Source organism: Dermochelys coriacea, chromosome 3, assembly GCF_009764565.3.
Source record: "Dermochelys coriacea isolate rDerCor1 chromosome 3, rDerCor1.pri.v4, whole genome shotgun sequence".
Taxonomy (NCBI): domain Eukaryota; kingdom Metazoa; phylum Chordata; order Testudines; family Dermochelyidae; genus Dermochelys; species Dermochelys coriacea.
Genome location: NC_050070.1, coordinates 208,885,023 through 208,910,344, shown reverse-complemented (window position 1 = coordinate 208,910,344; position 25,322 = coordinate 208,885,023). Strand labels below are relative to the sequence as shown.

Sequence of the window (25,322 nt, the reverse complement as noted above, 5' to 3'; positions counted from 1 at the left end):
GGCCTGGAGATAGGGATTTAGTTGTCAAACACTGGCAGTGACCCCATCAGGATGCAGAGCAGCTGGATCTGGCCAAGAGAACCTTAGCAGCTGCTAAAAGCAAGGAAATGCCCCAGCACCTCCTCAGACCCTCTGCTCTCTGAACTCTTGGCAGTGACAGATTATGGCTGTGTAGCCTGTTTGTAAATCTGCTCCAAGTGTCAACCACATGTTAGTTCAGATGCTTGAAATGCCTTTTATCCTCTCATCAGCCTGAAGTGGATCGAACACCTCTGGGCTGGGGCTCTCCCAGGGCCCTTGGCATGGCTTGCTGAGAGCCCTTGGGCACTGATGGGTGGCAGAGGCCAGGCAAGGACTTCAGTGTCTGTCTGTACAGGCTTTGGTGTAACCCTTAGGATGGGTGTGGGGCCGGAGAATGGGTCACTTCTGCCTTAGCCTCAGGCGAAAGTTCCTGAAGGATTCCAGCTGAACTCCAAACTGCCACAGTTGGAGAGTGGGAAACAGTGACACTGGGGGTGCTTTTCAAAGCAATGGTCCAGGATTAGCGAGTCCACTGAGAGCTGAATGAGCAAGTTGGGTGGGGGTAGAAAATCTGCTTGGTGCCTCCTGTAGGCAGCGAGGTTCTTCTCTGAAAGCGCTTGGCTTCGGCAGAAGGGCCAGCCTAACAGAGCATGCATTCCTACAGTCTTGTCTCCATTTTCACAGTTTATGCTGAGCAGATTGGAAGCTGCTGTCTTAAGACACATTGAGAATCAACCATTTCACGTTCTCTCAAGCAACACGGATTCTTCAAACTGAACTTTGGTAGCTAGTAGGAACTGCGGCAAATCGGGATTGCTGGGCCCCTCTCAGAGCTGGGGAGGGGGCTAGCTAGCCTGGGAGGGGCTGGTTCACTTCCTGCAGGCAGTTATCAGGTGTGTTCTGGAGCTGGCTGGCTGGCTTGATAAGAAGTTTTCCAGGAAGTCCTTGTAAATGGAGAGCTCCCTATAGTCTGGATTGTCTGCTGGAGGCTGCAGGTCACCAGGAAGTGGAGAGAAAGAGCAGAGATAAAATTTCAGCACAGAGGAAGGGATTAAAGAGGAGAACTGAAACAATAACAGCAGGCAGCCCCTGGCCAGCTGCGTGGCAGAAGCGGCTGGCTCCTGGTAAAGGGAAAGTGAGGCCCCTCTCTGTTCTGCCTGTCCCATCCAAAGGAACTGTTTTCTCCCTGCTGCAGCAGCTGCCTCATTGTCTAAGTGCTAAATGGCGCTTGGAGGAGTCCTTTAGAAGCTGGGCCAGGCAGTCTGTGTATCTGGAGCAATGTGGTCCAAATGCATCCCTACACTCCATCCAGAGACCTTCAGTCTGTGCCCTTTATAACCCAGCCTGCCCCAAACACTACATGGAAATGCAGTGTCCCCCCAGATCTCAGCCATGTCTCACCCACCTACATCAATTCCCTCCCACACTGCATTCGTCAGAGTCCTAGCCGTAGCCTGATTTGAGGCTTGTGGGGCTCGGGATCCCGGGGCAGAGAGGATGGACCAGGCTGTGAGTTTCTTCTCTGCATCTCCCAGCCCTGCCACTGGCAGATGTGAGGCTCCTAAGTCTGAGCCAGCCTGTGAGTTTCTACCTACCCCAGTGCTGCCACACATGATCCCATGGCATTCCTGCCTGAAGCCAGCTCTGCACACTGCAGCCACAGCACTAATATTTTTAACCAGGGACTTTCCAAGTAAAACGTGTTGGTGTAGTATTGTGGCTACCCCGTGAACAGTGCAGAGCTCAGGCAGAGTTCCCTGTTAGCTCTGCCTCTGGGTCACAGGGATTACAATATGGCCAGATCAGATTCCCTCCAATATAATGTTACAGCACTCCAAGGACCTTGGAGGTGAGTGGAGGGGTGATTCTTCAGTAAATGTTCCGTTACAGAGTGCTTATGTGTACCTAAGGGGGACTGGAGAACTCTGCTGGACCCTTCAAAAGGGAAGCATCCTTGTCTTAAGCTGTGTATTTCCTGACTCTCATGTGTTTAGGAGTGAGGTCTCTTTCGCATGGAATATACAATGTGTAACTTGAAAAGGAATCTGGTAAGGAACCCAGAGCTTGGATGCCCCTGCTTTTTCATCTAGGAGCCCCCTCTCAACCAGCTGCTGCTGCTGCCTCAGAGCCCTCCCTTTCTCCAGCCTCCACTCTCTGTCCAAGAGTGTTGGAAGCAGCTCAGAGTGCTGGCCCCATGGGAGATGGGGCCTGAAGCTGGAAGCTTTGCTGGTGTCTGGCTGCTAGTGGATGAGGATGTGTCCTGAGACTCCCTTTCCTGGGAGCTGTTCACACTGACTCTCATCCCTTAGCTGCTCTCCTGGCCTTGAACTCGAGCTTCCCTTAGCCCCCTCAGTGTGGTGAGAATTCAGCAGACGTGGGGCCTGCTGGCTGTCCCTCTGAAAGATAAGGGATGCATTAGGGTTTCCTGTGAGGTGGATATGAGATAAGATTAGATTATCCTGGCTATGAAACCGCTACACCGTGGTGGGATTAAAGGGCTCTTTCCTGAGCTCAGACAGATGGGACCCATCAGCAACAGGTACTGTTTCTGCCAATATGGCCGCTGCACTGATCACTCATGGCAGCAGGGTGGTAAGGCTGCCCCCTGGCGCTGGAGTAAGGACTGGGGAGGTTGTCTGCCTCCACATTCTGTGTCTCCTCTACCTTGGGTCCTTTACCAGCCCTCTGATCCTCATGCACAAAAGCTTGAGACGGGCAGAACCTGAGAAGTCACCACTGATGCTCGTCTGCCAGCTGAGATCTGAAAGTTCCATCTGTGTCACTTTAAACTACCCCATCCCATGCTAAAGTGGAACTTGTGAACTCACTCTTATGTACCATTTTTAACATCTGATAATAGCTTTCCACCATGGAGATTGTGCTGTACTTATTCAGAGGACAGATTGGCAGGGACGGTGTGTCCTCCATTAATGTGCCTCTTGCCAGTTGGGAGAAAGGGATTCAGGTCATTCTGGCTCACGTAGGTCTTAGCTTCTCTACTGGGAATGCACCAGAGGGTGCCAGTCTGCTAGGAGCTAGCCTGAAATTGGAACTCCTTTCACAGGTCACAGAACAGCCATCAGATGGCAACAACTTCAGGTTCCAAATTAGTTGGGACTGGCTTGAAAGGAGTGTGCAGAGATCACTTGGTACCATTCCTTTAACCAGTCAGGCCTCTGAACTTTTTGAGCTGTGTCTGTTTTAGAATGGAGATGAAGTAGTTCTGACTGACGCTTACAGTGCCCCCCTGGTTAAGGCTGTATGAGCATTTCCAGCCTAATTACCTTTTGTCAGTTGCTTATAACTTTGTCCGGCTTCCCCCTTTTGGGATATGAATGGAGCAGCTGAAATGCATCTTGAAATAGCTTGTAACCAGGAAGAGAAGATGTTTAACACCCAGAAAGTGATAAAGGCACTATAAAAATGACTCGCTAAGAGCAGCCAGGGAATCTTGGGAAGGGCAGGGTGGGCAGCAGGGCCCTGCTTATGCATGTTTCGGTACGCTGCAGACCTTCATGGCAAATGTGCCTTCATGTTTTCTGCTGAAGAACTTGGGGAGGTTCTGAGCTGAAGGCAAGCAATGCCGTTCCTGGGGAGGAGAGGGCCAGGCCAAGGGCTGATGTCTGCATGAGGAGCATTGGCACCTAACTACTTAAACAGGGATGTTGCATGTTTTACTAGAGTCTGCAGAATCTAGCTTTTCATTTTTAAGCATTTTCCCTAAGATGATGGGCACTAGTAATTGGTAGCTACAGAATTGCAGTGGGAGGGGCAGCCCTCTCATGGGCTCTGCAGAAGTCCTGGTAGCTACTAGCTCAGCAGCTGCTCTTTTCACTGGCCTGTAGCAATCTGGAGCCTTTGTTTTGCACCAAAAGTACCTTTCTTTGGGGAGAATATTAGGGAGTTGTGTTTTGAGAGTGCTACAGGAGCAGCCCTTCTACCTCTGGAATTGTATGGCTCTCTGCATACACTGGCTTCATCCCCGGGAGGGTCAGTGCTCTCTGTCCTGTGACTTGCAGGAAAAGAAAATGTTGTTTACTTGTTACCCGGAAAGTCTCTGCAGCCCAAGGAATGGAAATGGAGACCCAGTGACTCAGCTGCACACCGCAAACAAGCAGCAAGCTTATGAAGTCTCCCAGTTCTCCACTTGATTGCACATGTTCCAAAAACGTGGCAGGCCCTCAAGACTTCTAAGACGACAGGACCCTCCCTGAAGAGTATGTGAGGGTTGGGTACTAGCCCTTGTAGGTACGTAGGATGGTGGAAGGATGCCCCGATGTTCTCCCTGAAAGGTGTTTCCCAGCCCTTGATGATCAGCATCTGTTCATTTTTCCTAGTCTAGGTTAGTTTTGACCTTGGCGCCTCCTTTTAAATTTTACTCATATTGCTTTTTCTTTCCCCAGCTCTTGCCCGTTTCTTCACTGCTGTAGCTGAGTGGGCAGCAGCTCTGCTAAGGTTGCGTCTGTTTAAAGGACCACTGTTCTAAGTGCTTTAATGACGTGTACTTGGACTGTCTTGAAATGTGCTGTGCCTCATGGAAAGGGAGTAAATAATCCTGCCCTAGAGCCAGTGTGACTGGCACTTTCTTCTTGCTTCTCACTGCACTCCATTCCAGTACCCGTTCTGCTCCTTCACTCGACATCCGCTCACTTGACTGGGATGGGAGCAGGCCCTAGGTCTGTGAAGGGGTGGCCTAGGCAGCACCAACTACTCCCACCATTGTTCTGCTCTGGGGTTAAGCAGAGGCTGGCTGGTCTCCTCAGTGTGGCCTTTTTAAATTCCTGGCTGCTTAACTGTTCTTCCAGAGAAACCTGTGTTGGAGGCCTGCCTCCCACAGCAGCAATGTCTCCTTAAAGCTGCCACTGCCCAGGTTTCCTAGCACACTCTGTCTGCAGAGAAGGCCCTAGAAATGCTGCTGCTCTTGAGTGACCTGACATCAACCCCAGATTCCATTATTTCTGTCTTGCTCCCAAGTCAGCTGCCTGCTAGGTATCTCTGGCCTTCTGTGGTAATGAGTTCTCCAGCTGGTGCTGGAACATCCGGCCTCGTCTGCTGTGGGGGCAGCACAAGGAGCCTGGCTTGTTAGGGAAGGGGAGAAGCTGAAGAAGGCTTGGCAGATGCTTGTGCACACAAATCTGTATTCTGTGCCAGCCCAGTGTCCCCTTCCCAGCATGCTTGGGTTTCTCCTCCCTCAGGTGAGAGCTGTCTGGTCTCCAGCAGCTTGAAGGTGGCTCCTGTCCTGGGCCATTATGGGGCACAGGTTTGTGTGTGTGTGTGCTCTGAGCTCTAGAGTGTGGCAATTTGCAAAGGGCCAGCCATATTCACAGTACTGTGTAAGAACAGGCTCCTGCCGGATCCTCTTGCACTTGAAATGAGAGAGGGCTTTGCATGTGGATGCGCAAGGATGAGGCCTCTGATCTGGGGTTGTGGGGGAAGCAGGAGTGACTTTGTTACAGACACATCTTTCTCATGCACCTTAAATCTCTGTTAGGAGTCCAGTTCTAACTGGAGGAAGTGAAGTGGTGGGGAGGTCCCTACAATGGGGTGAGAGCAGGGTAGTGGGGGAGCTGTAGGCAGGAGCAGAGCTCTGAGGGCAGGAAATGAGTCTGAATGATGCAGACTGAGGCCAGTGCAGGCCTGGGAGAGTGATAGGCTAGAAATAGCGAATGGAGAAGATGATTCTCCTTGCAGCTCTTGGGCCAGACTTGAAAGGGAGCTGGGAGGCCAGAGAGGAGAGGGCTGCAGCAGATGATAGAGCCTGGGCAAGGGGGAAGCGGGCCAGATTTCCAAGATGAGATGGAGGAAGAACCAGCAGGATCTGGCAGTCGGCCTGAATAACTGAGCAGTCTAATCTGAGCTGGAGGCTAGAAGCCTCCTATTAATTGGGAGGGGGTAGCGTTCTTGGCTGTGATGGGGCGAGGAAGGACAGGTTTCTAGGAAAGAGGTGTTGCTTTTTTGCCTGGCTGATTGAGTTGGCAGCCAGCCAGCTAAGAAACAATTGCAGGTACAGAACTGAATGGAGCAGGGAGAGGCATAGGTGTCATTGGCATAGAGGGGATGGGAATCCAGGTGGTCACCCGAAGAAGGTGGGAGGGCAGGGCTATTAAGGATGAAACCTTCAGGGCCCCTAATGTGGGAGAAGGAGGCAAAGCTGTCTTAGGGGAACCTCTGAGATAGAAATGGGAAGGGAGCCAGTTAAGCCCTAATCAGAAGCCACGGGAAGGAATGACTGTTGAAGGGGGTGGAGGCAATCCAGGAGGCTGAGGGCAGAGAGATTGGTGCCAGGATATGGCTCCCCTCAGTAGAGCTGCAGTGATGGAAGCTAACTGCCAAGGACCTGTGGGGAAGGCTGTAGGGGCTGAGCCCAGGCCCCTGGTAGCTCAGCTCAGCTCTGCTGTGCAGTCCCTCATATCTTGGTTGGACCCAGGGACCCTCCCTAACACCCAGAATCAGAGCAACATCAAGCCCACATGAGGAGCACTGCTGCAGTGACTGACTGTTCTGATTGGCTCCCACAGCCCATCTCCGGAGGAGGGAATGGGGGACGAATTTGACCTGATGGATCACTCGGACCTCTACATCCTGGACTTCAGTACGTGAGCATCTCCTCACCATGGCTGTGTCCTCCTGCCCCAGGGCTACCCTATGGCCAGATCGAGGCACCTAAATAAGTGGCCTGACTTCAAAAGTGCAGTGCTTCCTACGGCTCCCGCTGGAGTCACAGGGGGCTCCGCACTCCAGAAACCTTCCTTCAACTTCTAGCAGCCTAAATGCAGACATAGGAGCTGACCTGCAGGTGTGCAGGCTTAAAAGTCCAGGCCCTGGAGCAAGGCTGCAGCAGCTCTGTCTCTAGCTATACTGGTTCACACCAAGCAGGCCCTCCTCCATGCAGGTGCAGCCTCTGATATGCCTGCCTCAGGCTGCACAAGTAGCCTAAGAGATTTTTGCCGTCCACACCCATGTGGCTACTGCCCATGGTAGTTTATCTGGACCCTGAGCTGGTGCCTGCCCTTTCCCCCTTCCCCCAAGCAAGAGCAATTCCATCTCTCTCCTGGATGTTGGCAGCACTAACACCTGGTGTGCCCTTCTCTCCATAGGCCCTAGTCTGAAGACACTGTGTAAGCTGGCAGTGATTCAGCACAGCCTGGACCAGTCCTGCCTCCCACATGACATCAGGTAGGGATGCTGCTCCTCCAGCTCTCTGACAGCATTCCTGTCCCAGGCTCCCAGACCCAAGCAGCTGTAGGTGGAAGCTGGTCAGGGAGCCTCACTCATGGGGTCTGCTAGCTGGGCAATAGCACTGTTGAGAGGGCTCTGGGAAGGTGTCACACACACTGATGGGGGGTGGATGCTCTGCCCTCAGATCCTTGGGTCACGCTCCCACCCAGGCCCCTAATGCCCCACCTCCCCCTCTCTGCCCACCTCTTGGCTTGCCAAACACACTCCTGATGGGGATTCTTTGGAGCCCCCCATGCCCAGCTCCCTCATCCAGCAGTTTGCACACACATGCATGAACAACCCCAGCACACTAAGGTGTAATCCCCCAGCTGGTCACGTTTGGGGCCCCTCCATCCACATACGGGTAGAGTGGGGTTTGGGCGCTTCTTAGCGCTGGTAAAGGGGAACTGCTTTTCTATCCTGCAGGCCAGCAGTGAGACTGACTTGGGACTCGGGCTACTATATGCATCTATTGCTGTTCCACCAGGGCCAAACTGAGGGGGCGTGCAATGCCCAGGACACAGGCCTGGTGGGGATGAGGGCTGGCACCAGATGAGGAAGCTGGAAACCTCTCTCTCTTTCTAAGGCATCTTGTTTTTTGCAGATGGGAGCTTACAGCAATGACGACAAACAGCAACATCAGCCGCCCCATCCTTTCCTCCCACGGATAATCCTGCTGCCCGGTCCCCTCTCTGCCTGTCCTTGCCCTCTGCCCCACTTTGCAGACCTAGCTGCCATCTCAATGTGTCTGCATGGATTTTTAGCCTCTTCAGGAAAGGGCCTTGTGCTCCAAGTTCTTCCCCAAAGGATTTGTTGTTCCTCCTGTCACCTGCCTCCTTGTGCCCTCATCATACTGTTCTCACCTGTGTCCCTGGCAGGAACTTGGCACAAGTCAGTGTGCAGGCAGAAGAGGGTAGCAGGCTCCAAGGAGGAAGAAGCCAATTGTTTCTACTCTCATTGCTGGCAACAGCAGCCTGTTTCTCTCTGCTGCACCTCCCTGTGAAGCCCCACCGGATTAACAAATGCTCAGTACTAGCTGGCTGCAGGAGCAGCGTGTGCTTCACCTCTCCAGGATTACTAGCTGGATCAGCACAAACTCTGCATGGCTCTATTGTCCTCCCTGCCCAGCCACTCTCAGTGCCCTTATCACCAACCCCAGTGGCTGAACTGACTGTTTCTAGGCCAGCTTCTAGGCTGCTGCTGGCATGTGGGCCTGGTCCTGCACACTCCAAACTTGGCAGGGTTCACCCTCCACAGGGAATGTCCAGAGAGACCCCTGAGGCGTACATCTGCTAGTCCAGCAATGCCTTATGGTGGCAGGGACTCCTGCTGGTGCCATGGTCTCAGCTGGAAGAGGGGTGCTGAGAATGAAGATCCCAACCTGTCAGGGCAGGCAGAGAGGGGCTTCTCCACATTTTACATTTGCACACAAGCCTGAGTGGAATAGACTAATCTGTGCCTGACGGGAGAGGGGCTGGCCTTGGGGTTGGGGTGCCACAGCTCAGCTCCAGATGTAAAACAGCAGTTTTGATTTCTATAAATATTTAAAACAAGCTCAACCCTGCATTGTCTGGTATGTCTGGGCAGAACCACTCTTTGGGGAAGGGACTGCTGGGGCCATTGCAGTACCTGGGGGGTGGGGAGTAATTCTTGAGCTGGCATGATATGAGGTAGGACACAGCACACTGAAAGGCCTTTGTGGCCAGTAAAGAAAATGCCTTAATGAGACTGCTGATCAGTGAAGAGAGGATTATAAGCAAGTGTAAGGTTTTCAGGTGAGACTTGAAGAGTGAGGAGGGACAAAGGAGCTGATCCACATCACAGGAGCTGCAGAGAAAGCTCTCCCAGTGAGAAGATGAGGGGCACAGAAGAGGTCTGTGCTAGATGGGTTGGGGAAGGAGATTTAAAAATTACTTTGCACTGTCCCCTGATCTGAGTGGGGTGGGGAAAGGGTTTGCTAGGGGGAGGGGTGCTTCTACATACACATGAGAAGGTAGCAGTAGTAGAATTCTTGGGCTGCCAAAGAGAAGGGAGTTGTCATAGTGAAGGCAAGAGAGTAGCAGCAGAGGTGCGGCTGAGGCCCTGGCTCATGGGAGTTGTGTTAAGGATGAGAAGTCTGGAGACCCAGGAGGAGTATGAAGAAAGAGTTCAGGGTCAGGACTAGTCCAAGAGTTGGGGTAGGCAAAGGCAAACAGAAGGAAACCAGAGAGAGCTAGCTGTCAAGATTCAGCTGAGGGGATCTGGCTGAGGTCACAAGCTGACTTGGTCACCACAGGCAGAGGGGGCCACGGAGGAGTCCCTGCAGTCCTGCTGATGCTAGTAGCATGTGTGTGAAATTGGTGGTGAACATTACAGGGGAAGTGAAACTGCTCTTTCCTTCCCTCCTTCTTCTGTCACTGCACTGAGGTCATCCAGTCCCTTAAGGAAACAACTTCCCAACATGAAGGAAAAATCAGCCACAAAGAGGAGTGCCTCTCGGACCTGTGAGCAAAAGAAGGAAGCAGTCCCATTAGCTGGGCTGGCGAAAGAGTGGGCAGGTGGAGAAGAGTGAATAGGCTGGAGAGGGAGTGAGGGAGGAGAAGTCGGACTGCAGCCTGGAGGGCAGTGCAGGAGCGTCCTGGATGAGATTTCCAGCTCTGTGGGGAGGATATGTCCATAAGCCTGGACTGTGCTTGCTGTGTCCTGGGCAAGGACTCCCAGCAGCCCTCATCTGTGAGGGAGCAAATGATGAGCAAAGGGACTGCTGCTATGATTTTAGCAGCTTGGAGCCAAAGCTGGAGGTGAATGTCAAGGTCATTAACCACTGGGGCAGCCGAGGAAGGCACCTCTACATTCTCCATCACTTGCCGTCTTTAAATGGAGATGCGATGTCTGGTTAAAAGACACACCAGACTCAACCATGCGTTAGTGGGCTTGAGGCAGGTGTCACCGTGTGAGGTTTTCTGGCCTGTGTTATGCAGGTGATCAGACTAGATGACTCTACTGATCCCTTCTGGTCCTGCTTCAGAGGGGTAGCTGTGTTAATCTGGATCTGTAAAAGCGGCAAAGAGTCCTGTGGCACCTTATAGACTAACAGACTATAAGTCTATAAGACGTATTGGAGCATGAGCTTTCGTGTGTGAATACCCACTTTGTCGGATATCGAATTCACCCACGAAAGCTCATGCTCCAATACGTCTGTTAGTCTATAAGGTGCCACAGGACTCTTTGCCGCTTCTGGTCCTGAAATCTGTAAAGATCCTGCCAGGCCAAGTGTAAGCAAAGCTGGATGCTGGAGCTCAGCTGCTGGTATAAGGAGGACAGGGCTGGAGCCAGGGTGCTCTGCAGGAAGAAATACCATGATCCAGCAGTTCCCACTTATGGAGACACAGCTATCACCCATCTGGGTTCAATGCTGACAGGACTTGGTGGGCAGATTTGGGGTAGGGAGAGGAACTTTCATTCAGATAGTGGTGATGCCTTACAGTAGAAGGGGAGCAGTATTTAGTACTGAAGTAACTGACTACAAAGCCTAGTGGGATGTCTCTCAGAAGAAGAGCGTAGAGGGGTGCATTTGCTATGGGAGAGAAGAGGAGGATGGAGCCTGGCATCTCAAAGTATCTTGCCAAGCCAGTGAAATAGTGTGTGGTGGTAACGCTTTGGGTTTGGGTCTAAGGAAGGACCATGGGAGAAGCTAGCCTTGGCGTCCTCACCAATAGCATAGTGGGTCTCAGTTGCTTTGCCAGAGTCCTTCCTTATAGACTGGCAAGCAGGTGCAGTTCTTTCCATCCTGTCTGCTGCTCGTTCTGCGCTGGCACATCTCTTACTGCCTCTCCTTTCCCTGTTTGCTTCATTTCCCCTCGTCTCCCTTGGGGCAGTTTGCTCCTCCTCCCCCACAGGTGCACTCTCTGTGACTCAGAGTGGGCATCTAGTGGAGGCTCCATCAGCCTGAGCTGCACATGCTCTTGGGTTGGAGCTGGCTGGCTGCAGCCTGGAATTTCTCCCGCTGCTAGATGAACTGGGGCTATCTAGTCTGGGAGTGAGGAAATGGGGCTGGCTGATGCTGACGGGGGATGTGATAAGTCACCTAAAGGGTCTAGATGCCAAAGAGAGGGAGAAACTGGTCAGGGGAGTGTTGGGGGAAGGAGGAGTAACTAAGAACAATGGCACAGAAGAGATGGCATCCTTTAAACTGCATAGTAAGAGACTTGTTGCTAGTGAGTTGTGAAATCAACTGCAGGGAAGGAGGGACCTGCCACAGGAGACCCCTAACTTTACACTGCCTGGCTGCACAAAGCTCTAGAACCTAGATGGTAGGAGCAATCCCGCTCTGCCCCTGCCATTCCCTTTAACCCCCGCTCCAAGGAGCTTGAGGCGGGCACTAAAGGGTCTGTTCCTAATGGCCAGGGTTGGGGTGTTGCTGCAGTTTTGGGCTCCAGAATCTGTGTCCATTTTAAATATAAGTTTCTGGCCTCTATGATGTGAAGAGAACATGAAAGTGACCTGAGTGTAAGCACTGCAGCACTGCCTGCCTGAGTTTGCAGAGAGCCTGAGACAGCAGCTCTAAGAGGTGTGAATTGGCACTTGCATCTCACTCAGGGTCCTGGCGGCTCAGACTCCATCTCTGGGGAATTAGGCATTTCCCCAAGATGTCCCAGAATTCAGCATTTCACCCTGAAATCTCTAGTTCTCTGCTTGAGGCGCTGGCCCTTTGCTTCCCATCTTTCCTGCCCTCCTGGGACCTGCCTGCACCCATTCCCCAGCTTCTCCCTGAGAATAGTCAACTGGATTCCAGCGCATGCTGCTGTGCTGCTCCATGGGGTTGGGGAGCCAGTGCTGGGGTCTGGCTTGAACCCAGGGCCCAGGGTGGACCAGATGTGATGGCTGCCTGGAGAACAGCACAGCAACTGCAATGTGCACAGCTGGGGAGATGAGCCCCTGGAGCTGGCCCCAGGGTCACTCTTCTCTGGGACACATGGGGGGAAGGAGGCCCAGAGCCAGGTGCCTCAAGAACAGCAGGACAGACAAGGCCTGGGGAGAGGAGCTGGCCTCCAGTGCAGCGAAAACCCCACAAATACATTTCCTCTCCCCCTGGCTGGCATTACAGGAATGGGGATTTCAAGTGCAGTAGTTCATGGCAATAGGTCTCCCCCTCTTGCAGACCCTGTCTCCCTCTCCCACCCATCTCCATTTCACCCTCGCCAGCTTGGTCCAGAGGAGGTGAGTCAAGCTAGATCTCCACCTTTCTAAGCATGGTGGGTGCCATGGCAACAGGCACTTCAAAAATACCAGAGCCAGACTAACCTAAAACCAGCTGTTAGTGCTGGCTTTCTAAGGGGCACATGGCTAAGGCCCAATAAATGGCAGTTTCCCAAATGCACCCAGACCACTTCCAGCTCTGATCTGACCAGTTCTCCCACAGGGCAGGACTGGTTCAGTACATGCATGGGAGACCTAGGGAAAATCCAGGGGATGGTGACTAAGACTTTTCTGAAGCCAGTGCTGCAGAAAGCTGCAAGGGTGCTGTCTATCCCATGAAATATAAAGCTGAGGCCCTGAGCATGCCTAGCTAGTAAAGATCCCATGGGACTTTGTAAGTGTTGAGGAGTTAATCTAGGTGACCTGGCCAGATTTCAACTCAAGTATGTCCCCGTGTAGTTACAACTGAATTTGGGCTCATCCTTCTCTTCATGTCCTAAGCCTTGGTGCGGTGCGGCTGTGTACTATTAATTATGTCTGGGTGCCACGCTTGAGGTGGGTGACGCAGTTCCAGCCTGTGAATTACATAGAGTGGTGGGATGACAGACTGTCAATGGTTCTGGCAATTACTGTCTTTAACCTGCTCTGATGAGCCCCGTAGCATAAGCTCCTGTGCCGTTATCTCTGCAGCCAGGGATGTACTGTAGTGTCTCCATCATTGATTTAAGCCTCCCAATGTGCTGGAATATGGGTCAGTGCCCTTTGTGAGCATCTTGCAGGGCCAGAGCTGGGTGTGGGCATGGGGCAGTGGGAGCGAAAAGTTGTATATTTTATCACCTTCATTCTCTGCTACAAACCGGTTTGGAGTGATGCCTTCAAGTGCCACTTTTAGCCCCCTGCTTTCAGCTGGCACTAGCCACTGGGTACCCTGGGGCCTGCGCTGCAGTTGACAGGGTGTAGGAGCCTGATTCCTTTGCCCTGTGCAGTGCCACAGAGCAAAGCTGTCATTAGGCAGCCAGTGCTCTGGGAACATTTCTGAGCTGTTTTGGCACCTATTTCTCTGGATGATTGTTGCGGGGAGCGGTGCCATTGCTACCAGTCGCAGATCTGTTCTCCACTGGGGAAATGGTGAGTGACAACCCACAATGGGAGTACGGGCCAGCAGGAAGGCTCCAGTCACAGGTGCCAATTCTCCAGCAGGAGAGGATGCAGCTGCTGCTGGTTCCCCAATGGGAGAGACATTGGGAGAAAGGGGACAGCCTTACACTGCAGACAAGCTTACCCCAAACTGGGAACAGCAAGGGACAGCTGGATTAAACCCCAAGCAGGGGGCTGCAGCTGGCACGCCAGAGTCTGCTCCCACAGCGATCCCCAGGCTTAGTGTGTCTCACACATTTTGCAGATGCCAATGAAGTGTATTGGGCTGAATTGACTGGCTGGGCCCATCTTGGGTCTTGCGTATGGTGGATCCAGATGAGACAGATGACAGGGGAGACTGCCTGCAATGCCTTCATCACAGCAGGACAGCGGGGGGGGGGGGGGGGGGCAACTGACTGACCTCTTTTTCCAGTGCCCCAGCCCTCCCTCTCCTGCTGAGCTGACAGGTTTGTTTTAAAGAGCCAGGCTTCCTTTTATTGCTTCCCCTATCAGATTGCAGCCAGGCTGTGGAGGGTTATATTTAGAAGTCTGCTTTCTAAAAATAGCCCAGAGCTGTTTAGAATTGCGTCACAAGAGGTAATTTTATCCTGTTTGGCCTGGCTCAGGCCCCCATTCGCCCCAGGAGGGGGAATACAAAAGGAGGGCCAGTGTAGGAGGGGGTCAGCGGGTTCAGACTGAGCCAGAGGGGAAGGAGGTAAGAGGCACTTTGCCAGATTCGGACATCCCATGAGTGGGCTCTGAGCCCCAGTTATGTGTGCAGGGGTTCTGCCTCCCTTTATCCCATGGGGTCCTGCCAGAGCCCAGGCCTCTCCCTACACCCAAGTGGGGAGCTGGTGTGTCAGTGACCCCCTAAAAGTAGAGCCAGCTCTGGGGCAGCTTCCTGCTGCATGGGGGAATGTCTCCTGCTGTTGGATCCTTCCATGCCATCTGGAGCCAGGCTTCAGGGAAAGAGACCAAAAAGGGCTGCTCCTTCCCTCCAACAGCAACCCAGGCTCGGCTTCTCTTCCCAGTGCTGCTCTCCAGAGGGAGCAGACTGTGCCCAGCCCTGCCCCTCTGATGTGACCACGTCTTCATGCAGGCCAGGACAATGACTATCTTCTGCGACCACTGCAGCAGGCCGCTGAGGAAGATGAGCCATCCCCGAGGGAGGAGTGGGATGGAGCCCAGCACTTCAAAGCCATTCAGGTTAGAGACCATCCTGCTCCCTCTTCTCTCCTTTGCCTGGATGGACGTGCTGTCCCATTACACACTGCGGGGCTGGATGTTGGCACCCTTTACGGCACTCTCTGATCCTCTAGAATCAAGGGGCATCACCCTTGGCCAGTTTCCTCCTGCCCTGCCCTGCTCCCTTAGCCCTACATGTGACCCAGGGGGATGTGAGTGAAGTGCTGGAGGGAGCTCGGGGCTATGAAATGAGGCTTGGATTGTATCTGAGCTCAGGCACAGAGAACTAGGGTGTTAGCAGTTAGACAAAGAAGGGCTTGGGGAGAGCAGTGAGGGGGCTGGGGAGGCAAGTAGGAGTTATGGACTGAAGAGAGACTGACTCTCTGTGGGCTAAGTTAAAGGGCATTAGTTCTTGTGCCTGGCCCCAGTGTCCTGCCCCTTTGGAGTCTCGAGGGAAGGTCTTGCTGCTTGGGCTCTTTCCCCAGGTCTCTTTCATTCCCATATGGAGAGGGCAGAGCTACCAAACCATTCGTGACACAAAGGTCCTGCAGCAGCCTATGGCTCTATTTGTGTTCCTAGAACCAAAGCCAACCTCAGTGTATCTAGAGAATTGTGTCCCCATCTCCCCTGCAATCTCCTACTTGCTTCTCCCAAACGTTCTGCCAAGTGTACTGTCCCTCTGTGTCCAGCGTAGCCAGGCAGGCTTGGCCTGGGAGCTCCTTCTCAAGCTGGCTTGCTCTGAGCCACACTCCTCTTAGGACAGGACTAAACTAGAGGCTTTTGCTGGTACAGCAGTGGTGGTTAGGAGTGGGATTTTTTGTGGCAACATTTCTATGCTGGGCAAAGCCCTGGTATAGACACAGTGGCATAAAACTCCTTTGACTGGGGACTTATCTACACTGGCACTTCACAGCATTGCAACTTTCTCGCTCAGGGGTGTGAAAAAACACCCCCGAGTGCTGCGAATTTCAGCGCTGTAAAGTGCCAGTGTAGACAGTGCACCAGCGCTGGTAGCTACGCCCCTCGTGGAGGTGGTTTTTTTAGAGTGCTGGGAGAGCTCTCTCCCAGCGCTACTGCCGTGACTACACAAGCCATGTTAAAGCCCTTCCAGTGAAGACGTGCCCTGGGATAGCTCACTTTACTTGGTAAACCAGACTAAGCTATGTGACAAAAGCCCTTTGCCACTAGAAGCTAGGACAGTTTGTCCGGAATAGGAATACCAGCAAACTTTTCTCAGTATCAATTAGATTTAGCCTTCTCTCCAAGGGCAGGGGTTGGTGTGAGGATCTGAATCAGGAGAGGAACTGGCTTGTATGCACCCCTCAATTTATTTTGGGGCCAGGTAATCACGGGGCATCCCAGTGAATGGGGGGGGTCAATGGTTCATAACACCATTCCAGGCTCAGACTGTTCAAATGCTTTTGTAAAGCGATTGCTTTATCTGCTGGGGGCAGAGCTACAGACATGAGATGAAATGAACAGCAAGGCATAGCTGAAACATAGAATATCAGGGTTGGAAAGAACCTCAGGAGGTCATCTAGTCCAACCCCCTGCTCAAAGCAGGACCAATCCCCAATTTTTGCCCCAGATCCCTAAATGGCCCCCTCAAGGATTAAACTCACAACCCTGGGTTTAGCAGGTCAATGCTCAAACCACTGAGCTATCCCTTCCCCCATGACTTCATCACCTGCCATAGGCTGGCCCATGAGTGATGTGATGATATGGCTGGAGCCCAAGGCTCAGCAGGGAGATGCACTATGCCAGCACTGCAGGCAGCATTGTGGCCCCAGAGAGCAGGGAACTTGCAGGAAGGCCCCATTGAGTGGCTGCTGCCTATCCTCTTGTACTGCTTCAGACCCCTTGCCTCTAAGCTCTCCTTTCCTTGGGTTGGCGATTCAAGCCATACCACAGCCTGGTATCACGAATCTCCCTGCTCCTGTTCCCATCTGAGCCTTTATGTGGTTCTAGGGCTGCATGTGGCTGGGATGCCACCTCGTGGCCATTTGCTGCAGTGCTCACCTTGGGGGAAGGCAGTGGGGCTAAAGGGGATGTGCTCTGGGCAGGTTCTGCCTGTAATCCACACTTCTCGTCATTTGCTCTGCATTAAATGCAAAAATCAGAGTTAGTGCATCCTAAATTCTGAGTTGGTAGAAGCCTGGATCCAGAGGAGACCTTTGGTTGCCACAGCAGCGATCCCTTGCACAACTTGATGCTTTGTCCTGTTATCTGTCCTGAGCAACTGCTTATGGTTGTCATGGGAACCATGCCTTAGAATTCCCTGACTTGTGTGCATATCAGATACTCAGAATGGGGCATTGTGTGTTTTATCTGGCGATGGGAATGTCCAAGTCCAACCTGATGCAGATTTTCCCATCACCTGTTAGTTTTTCAATGGAAGTCATGGAGTGGAAACTGCTGCAATTTTCCTCTTCAGCTGTGGTAACATCTGCTTTGGGAAACAAACGAATTATACCTTTTCCCCTTCCCCAGGGCACCTCCCCTGGAGCAGGGACTCCCACCTTCCTCCCAATTTCTAACGGACTCTACTTCTCTGCAGGTCGACAAAGGGTGCCTCTAAGGCTCGTCGGGATCAGATCAATGCTGAGCTACAGACCCTGCGCTCCCTGCTGCCCATCTCAGCACAGGAGAAGGAGCGGCTGTCGTACCTCCATACCATGGCTTTGGTCTGTCTCCAAATCCGTGGGACACAACTCTTTCCTCCAGGTAAATATCCAGCCCTGCAGCTATCCTATTCACAGCCAGGCAGAAGTAGTCCCTGCTGTTGAGTTTCTGCACTCCCAGCTGGTTGCAGAGCTGATCTCTAGCTCCCAGAGACTCCCACTTCATTAGGTCTCAGATCTGCTTCAGGTAGGCAGAGCCATACTGTGCATAGCAGCTGCTCCCCATTCCACACTCTGGACATGGAGATTGCTCCCATGAACCATGGCACACCCCTTATCAAACTGCTTTCTGGTTCCTGTCTCTTCCTCCCCAAAGGCTACATTTGCAGAGTCATCACATTGCAGAGCAAGCAAGATGACTGTGCCTCTTGCTCTGGCATGACTACACCAAGAATAGCATGTTCAGTTCTGAGCCCCTCATTGCCAGAAAGGTTCCCTCAGTTTGAGGGTGGCTTTCTTCAGACAAGTGCAACAAAAGCCATGGTGTAACAGACACAGGTGTTTAAAGGCTGGACATCTCAAGGAGGGGTGGGCTTCAAGGGGGTTCAACCAGGGTCCATGGAATACAAAGTCAGGAAAGGCTTCTGCAGCCTGATGGGTCTAGCCACCCAGAGCAGCCTCCCATGGGAAGTGGGGAACCCTGGCACTCAGGACATTCACACCATCAGAGGTGCTTCCATCACTGTTACTTGTTATCTGTCCCTCCCTGTTTGCGTTACACCCACTCTGTCTGTCTTCAGGGCACAGACTGCGTCTAACTCTGTGTGCATGTGCAGCACCCAGTGCTACAAGGCCCTGCTGATGACTGGGGCCTCTGGGCACTACCATAATAGAAATAACGACACTAGTCTGGCAAAAGGCCTGGAAGCCGCAAAGCACGTGAAAGGAACTGAGTTCCCTTGGTGACCAACAGGTGGCACCTCTCTCTTGGCGAGTTGATGTTCCTGCCCCTCCCCCTCAGAAGGAGCTGCTGTGGAACTCTATGCTGCTCTTTTGGTTTTGCAGGCTCATCTGAACGTGCTCCTGCCACAATGCCAGATCTGGAGCTGCTGTCCTCATTGCCAGGGTTCATCATTGCTCTCTCTGCAGATGGCAAACTGGCCTACATCTCTGAGAATGTGGCCCATCTTCTGGGCTTCTCTGTGGTAAGCTCAGGTTGTTGCAGGTGTAAGGCACCAGCCCACTCTGTTCCCACTCCCCAGTGGCAGGTTAGCAAGTCCTCTGCAGAGCTACAGACTGCGGGGGTGGCTGCTCCCATCACAAGGCTGTTATTGTTCATGTGCAGTGCCATGCCACATGCCAGGACACACCAACTGGCTTGGCTTTTGTTCAGGGCTGGTTTAGGATAATGAGAACCTGGGCCAGTGGCGATCAACGCTAACTGGCTAACAGCACGGTTACCCTGACAGTGACAATCCACAACATGGTTACAGGTGCTAGGCACCCACTGCTCCACCTGGAATCTCTCCATCTGGGCTCTGTGCCTGCCCCATGCCCATCGTCCTGGCCAGCTGTTAATGGCTGAAGCTAAGGACTCTGGCAGCAGCTGTTTTTGCTTATGAGCTGCATGCGTTGAGGTGGCAGCTCCATCTGCTGCATAGGTGTGGTGACTGCTCCTCTGCTTCAGCTTAGCTGCTGTCTGGTTTTCTTTATACATCCAGCTGATCTATTTGCGTTAGTCTCTGCGGGTTCCCTGTTCCCTGAATAGTGGGAGAGTGAGGGTGAGGTAAGGAATGAATGAGTTAGAGGCTGTGCTTATGAACTCAGCAATCATTCACGGCTCTCATTCACAAAGGGAATGTCAGGCCCATCCCTTCTCCCTGTTCCGTTTCTCAAGGTCAGTTGTAGTTGTCTCCTACTTGTGTTGGTTGGAGGAACCTGTTTTTATTTATTTTTTTTAATGGAAACTTGCTTCGTAGCATATGCTCTAGAGAACATTATTAACGAGACGTTGTCTGCTGCTGAAAGTCTGGCCCATGCTCTGATCCTCTCTCACATGAAGTCTTGAAATAGCTTCCCGCTGAGATCTCTGCTCCTCTGTCCACTTCTTACAGGGCATTCAAAACCACTGTGCCCATGGTCTAGTGGCCCAAGGACAGGACTGGGAGACAGGAGCTCTAGAGTTCTAATCTTGGCTGTGACCATGGTATTAGATATGTGATACATAAATAAGTACCCCAGCGGCACCAGGCCCAGTGTGAGCCAGTCTGTGTCTATACTAATAAAGTCTCTTTTTTGCTCTTCCTAACAGGTGGAGCTGCTAGCCCAAGGAGACTCAATCTTCGACCTACTAGATGGCTCAGCACACGAGGCTGTGCAGGAGAAGCTCCACTCCGCTCAGGAACAACCAGGCACTGGTACGCACACGCAGGACTCAAATCAGGATATACATGGCATGGGGGACAGCTGGGTTATTCATGGGGCTTAAGGCAGGAGTGTACATAGCGCTGTGTGGTGGGGGATTAGTCCATGCACTAGCCTGTGCTCTGGTGACCTATGCGAAAACCCCCTTCTGAAGGACAGTCTTTAAACAGATAAATCATCCAAATAATTGCCACCCAGGCCTAGAGATGCTGGAGTGAAGGTCGCAGGTACCCGTCAGTGGCCCGAGTACATTTTATCTGCCAAGAATACTGGGGTAGATCCACTCTTGAACCAGAATCCACGTGTCTTACCGTGTCCATGCTGAATCATTTTTAAAATCCTTGCACATCCACTGTGTACCCACATCAGGGCTGCTCTAAACCATTTCAGCTGCACTGCCTTCTGGCTACTTATCCCACAATACAACTCCCACTAGCAGTTCCTTGTGGGTGATTTCAAAGGTCTTGTTGGGGTACTTCATGGTTGCCTTGGAGAATTATGGAAGGAGAGATCAAACTCCCATAAATCGCTGGGAAATGCCCAAGAGACTCCTATAAGATCCCCTGGGTCAGTGCCAATTCTAAACTGCTTTCACATGGAGGTCAGGCAGAATGCATAGTTTACAATCCTGCCTAAGGAGGGAGAGGACAGGAAGCATGTCTTACCCAGGGTTCATCCCATATGAGTACTGACTGAGGCAGTACATCTAGACTGCACATCACTGAGATATGTGGTACGATTACTCCTGATTCAGTTTCTTGCTGCCAGGAGTAACTTCTCCAGGGTTGGGTAGGGCTTCCCCTCCAAGCTTCCCCACTGCAAAGTCAGTGTGGTATATTGGGTAGTTTCCTCACCAGAGGTAGACCCGGATCAAGCAGTTTGTCCCATCGATCTAGCAGCTGCTCACTTCCTAGGAGAAGATGCTGACAATTTACACAATGACTTTTTATTGCTGCAGAAATTGTGTTTGTCAGTGAAATGCGCACATCCAGGTCCTTTCGAGTGAGATATGGAGGAAATCGGGCTGTGGCTGTGAGGGGCCGATTCCTCGCTCTGGATGGGATGACCTCCTCCTCCATCTTAACGTTCCTTGGCTTTTGCACTCCCATCATGCAACTGTCTGACTACAGGGATGGCATTTCATATGATGCCCCGTTCCAGAGCCAGCACACACTGGATATGAAGGTCACTGATGTCACAGAGAGGTAAGGAGTGGCTGCTCTCAGCATGGTCTTGACTGAATCCCTGGGAGAGCAAGAAAGTTCAGATTACAATTGCACTCCAGAGCGCTATTGCCAGCCACAATCCATGCTCCAGAGTGCTGGAGCCAGATATCACTCACTGGGATGCTCACTGCCAGCCCACCAAACGGATATGCAAGCATTGCAAGTATAGATACCCCACATCCCTGCGTGCCTCTTCCCCTAACCCAGTACCACTGGGGAGAGGGTCTGTTGCAACTTGCTCCTTCCTGCCCCCACCAGCAACAAGGAAAGGACCAGATTATGCCTCTGTGTACCCCAAAACACTGAGAATGGGCAAGTTTTCCCCACCTCTTTCCCTTTATCCTCACATCAGAGAGCCTGTCCTTTCCCCTAGCCAACACTCTCCACCTGTCTATTCCCCATATGAGAAGCATCTCCAAGAAATAGATTCATAGATTCATAGATACTAAGGTCAGAAGGGACCACTCTGATCATCTAGTCCGACCTCCTGCACAGCGCAGGCCACAGAATGTCACCCACCACTCCTATGAAAAACCTCACCCATGTCTGAGCTATTGAAGTCCTCAAATCATGGTTCAAAACTTCAAGGAGCAGAGAAGCCTCCCTCCAGTCAACCATGCCCCATGCTACAGAGGAAGGCAAAAAAACCTCCAGGGCCTCTCCAATCTGCCCTGGAGGAAAACTCCCTCCCGACCCCAAACATGGCAATCAGCCAAACCCTGAGCACATGGGCAAGATTCACCAGCCAGATACCCAGGAAAGAGTTTTCTATAGTAAATCAGATCCCATCCATCTAATATCCCATCTCAGGGGATTTGGCCTATTTACCCTGACTATTTAAAGATCAATTACTTACCAAAATCCCATTATCCCATCATACCATCTCCTCCATAAACTTATCGAGTAGAATCTTAAAACCAGATAGATCTTTTGCCCCCACTGCTTCCCTTGGAAGGTTATTCCAAAACTTCTCTCCTCTGATGGTTAAAAACCTTCGTCTGATTTCAAGTCTAAACTTCCTGGTGGCCAGTTTATACCCATTTGTTCTTGTGTCCACATTGGTGCTGAGCTTAAATAATTCCTCTCCCTCTCCTATATTTATCCCTCTGATATATTTATAGAGAGCAATCGTATCTCCCCTCAACCTTCTTTTAGTTAGGCTAAACAAGCCAAGCTCCTTAAGTCTCCTTTCATAAGATGTGTTTCATAAAATGTGTTGATTCAGATGCTGCTCCTTTCTGTTCTTCCTCAGTGTCATTTATCATCTTGGCTATCGGAGGGAGGAGCTGATTGGTCAGTCTTGGTACAGCCTCTTACATCCTGCAGATGTTGCCTCAGCAGCTGCCCAACATGAGAGCTTGAGTAAGTGCCAAGCTCAGGCTGGGAATGCCTCTACGTATGGGGGGAATGAGAGAGATTCTTTAATAGGTTCTGAAAAGCAGCAGAGTTCACCCTGTTTTATGTTATAACTAACATTGACCTAATCTTCCAAGCCCCCCCCCCCATGGAGTGCTCTCGTTGAGCCTGTCAGCAAGACCACTGCTCTCTGCCATCAATTCCCTCTTCAAAATCCACTTCTGTGATTCTTACCAGAAATGAGCTAAGGAGCAGCCATTGGGTTCTGGGCCAGCAGCTTGCTCTGTTCTCACATAATGAGTGCATTTGTACTGTGCCTGCCATCACTGTACCAAGGCTCTTGGGACCCTTGTATTTTCCCACTGCCATGAGTATAACATAATTTGACTCATATGCTATTAGGGCTCTTTCTTTGAGCCAAACCAAGCTCCTTCTCAAGTACTCAGAAGCCTTGCTTGGCTCTGTCCACTATATTCCCACGCTGGGGGATGACACTGGGGCCTGTGACCCTGCCAGGGGAACAGGACATGGTGCTGTGTACTGCCATCGTGGGAGCCCTGATCACTCTGTGTTTGTGATTTCAGTGTGTGACACTGGGAGGTGCAATCAGCACTTAGTGGTTCGCCTGCTCTGCAAAGACCTGAGCTGGTCATGGGTGCAAATAATAGCATCAAAGGAGAATGAGAGAGGAAAAAAGATCATCACCTGCACCAACTTCAGCCTCAGGTACAACCCCTTTGTCCTTCCTAGGCTATTCCCTAAAACTTGTTTAAGGCTCAGTGTGCTGGGCACTTAATAGAACATAGAGCAGAACCAAACCCCGCCCTATAGAGCTGGTAGATTGAGCATGATGAGCGCAGTGGAAATCAGATTGTTACTGTCAGACAGAAGATGATCACCAGATACCTCAAAGATTAAATTCATGGTGAGTGTGGGATAATGGAGAAGGGCAGAGGTCTGGAGGGCAGCGTGGAGCGTATAGATTGAGGGAAGAGCACGGGAGAGTGACCGAAACAACTAGATTAAGCATGGTGACTGCTACAGGCCAAAATCAGTATTAGTAACGTTGTATTAGTGTCATGGTCCTGATAGTGGTGGCTGCCAGCTGGAGGGGTCTCTGAGGGCAGGGGCCATTAGACTGCCCTGGAAGCTCCTCCTGTCTGGGTAAACTGCTTGGAGACTGATGCTGGGCCTCTAGAACCCTGTAAGGACAGACTGCATCCTCAGGGATTGGTACTTCACCAAGAGGTAGGTGGTTGTTAGGACTCCTGACCCACATGGTCCTAAGACCTTGTTGACCCCCTTCAGGCTGTGGGTGAATAGGGAGGTCTCTTTCAATGCTTACTTCAGTCCCTGACACATTTTTTTATTTTCTACAGTGAGGAAGAAGCTCAGTATCTCCAGGGCCAGAATCCATGGCATGGAGCCATCTCTGCAGCTGCCCTGAGTCCAAGGCACTATGCCAGAGAAAAAGAGCACAAGACACTGCCAAGAGCGCTAAATCCCTTTCCACAGGAGACAGTCATGCCTAACCATGGGGTACCCAACTATAATCCGTGCCAGTTCCCTAATGCCCATCAGGAGGAGATGCTGCCAGCTTCCCTACAGCCTTCCTTCACCACCTGCTTCCCTGCTCCCACTGTAGGGGCTGGGTTACCCTCCCAGGAGACTGGGTGCTCTATCCTATCTGATGGGCAGAGGAATCTGTCCTGCCCCCTCAGTGTTTACAAGTCACCCTACAGCCAGCCCTTCTCCAGTCCTTGTGCGCTCTGTTCCCCAGAAGTTCCCCTTTCTCCTGGCAGCAGCCTTTCTATTGATGCTTGTCCAGTCCCTGTAGGAGGGCAGTCCCCAGGCATGTCCCCTGCAGTGTTCCAGTCCTCCGAGACAGAAAGATGGGCAATCAGTGTGTTGGCTGAGCAGATCCACTCCCTGGCTGAAAGCCTATCTCAATACACAAAGCAAGTGCAACCAGAGACTCCTAATGTCCCACTGTGGCCTGAGCGATCCATTGCTGACAGCCAACTAGGGTCAGGACAGGGCTGGGGCAACTCTGGAACAGTGGCTTGCCGAGCAGAACCCTGTTTAAATGAAGACATCATTACCAGTATCTTAAACAATTTGCTGGAAAATGGGGGTCCAAACTCACCCACCACTGCACTGGGGTCATCACCTGCTATCTTGCCTTCAGACTCTGACTCGCAGGGTGGCCCTCCATTCCAGATACCCATGTCTCCAACAGTCACCTGTTCAGATCAGTGCCTCTTCCCACAGCCTTTGACCACCTCCGTGTCATTTGACTCCTGTGCACCAGTGTCCCTATGGGATGGAGATCTCAATGAGACTTCATGGTGCACTGCAACAAAATAAGGAGGCCCTGGGCTGCGTTTCAATGCCAGAGGTGGAAACCTGTCTCCGCACCCTCTTCTGCTCTCCAGTTGCTTTGCAGACTCGGCTTCTTCTGCACCTTCTCTCAGAAGTAGCACTAGAGGTGGAGGAGAGAAGACAGTGTTATCTGTCTTTCCCACTTCACTGTGATGTAGTTTCTTCCCTTCATTCTGTGGAGGGGGATAAGTGGAAGAAAACCTATGACTTAACGAGGAAAAAAACCTCAGTTCTCTGAACCAAACATGGCCCTTGTCTCTACTCCCTGGAGAACAGCCAATGGATGGGTGTAGCATCACGTTCACTGCCCCTGTTCTCACACACAGTGGGGCAGGACCTCAGGGAACCAGACTGGACTCGTGGCAGTCGAGGGCCGTACATTCCCACCAGAGGCTCCTCAGCTCCTGCTCCGCCAGCTCCACCATGAGGCCTTCAGCAGTCGCAGGAGACGCCACCATTGATTGCCGTGGCAGGGACCCGATGGACCCTCTCGTCCCTGGGGCTGTGCCTCATCCCGCCAATGGCGGGAGCTCCCTGAAGGCTTCAGCCAGTGTCCCCAGCCGGGGGGAGGAGG

The 25,322-nt window shown here is 52.0% G+C and overlaps 2 protein-coding genes and 1 long non-coding RNA gene across 9 annotated transcripts in view; 2 read left to right on the top strand and 1 right to left on the bottom strand.

Moving 5' to 3' along the window:
• Nucleotides 1-8,798, top strand: part of KLHDC3 (kelch domain containing 3) — a 36,207-nt gene extending 27,409 nt beyond the window's left edge. For 3 of the 7 annotated variants that reach the window (XM_038394140.2, XM_038394141.2, XM_043512369.1), the window contains 3 exons: nt 6,540-6,613; nt 7,119-7,197; nt 7,844-8,798. In XM_038394140.2, coding sequence (XP_038250068.1) covers nt 6,540-6,613; nt 7,119-7,197; nt 7,844-7,910 — 220 coding nt within the window. In that variant the 3' untranslated portion in view covers nt 7,911-8,798. Of the gene's footprint in view, nt 1-705; nt 4,041-6,539; nt 6,614-7,118; nt 7,198-7,665; nt 7,813-7,843 lie in introns of those variants that run through there. The other 4 variants (XM_038394137.2, XM_038394139.2, XM_043512368.1 and 1 more) reach the window with 2 other exon arrangements.
• A 116-nt stretch (nt 8,799-8,914) lies between these two features.
• On the top strand, nt 8,915-24,733 carry LOC119852650 (neuronal PAS domain-containing protein 4-like). The gene is made up of 9 exons (XM_038394136.2): nt 8,915-9,966; nt 14,654-14,760; nt 17,297-17,463; nt 18,426-18,565; nt 19,672-19,777; nt 20,743-20,989; nt 22,263-22,372; nt 22,951-23,092; nt 23,746-24,733. The coding sequence occupies exons 1-9, from the start codon at nt 9,889-9,891 to the stop codon at nt 24,731-24,733; spliced, it is 2,085 nt and encodes a 694-aa protein (XP_038250064.2). The 5' UTR covers nt 8,915-9,888.
• LOC119852653 lies at nt 19,329-24,634 on the bottom strand. The gene is made up of 2 exons (XR_005291759.2): nt 24,513-24,634; nt 19,329-21,029 (listed from the first exon to the last, which is right to left on the bottom strand). It is a non-coding gene; the product is annotated as an uncharacterized LOC119852653 (long non-coding RNA).
• Nucleotides 24,734-25,322: the final 589 nt, after the last annotated feature.

What these genes read in the sequence shown, in the direction of transcription:
- LOC119852650 (XM_038394136.2), top strand. Translation starts at nt 9,889, where the DNA reads ATGTCCATAAGCCTGGACTGTGCTTGCTGTGTCCTGGGCAAGGACTCC. An exon ending in AGCACTTCAAAGCCATTCAG is followed by an intron (nt 14,761 to 17,296) that starts GTTAGAGACCAT and finishes ACTTCTCTGCAG; the next exon opens with GTCGACAAAGGGTGCCTCTA. An exon ending in TCAGGAACAACCAGGCACTG is followed by an intron (nt 19,778 to 20,742) that starts GTACGCACACGC and finishes TTATTGCTGCAG; the next exon opens with AAATTGTGTTTGTCAGTGAA.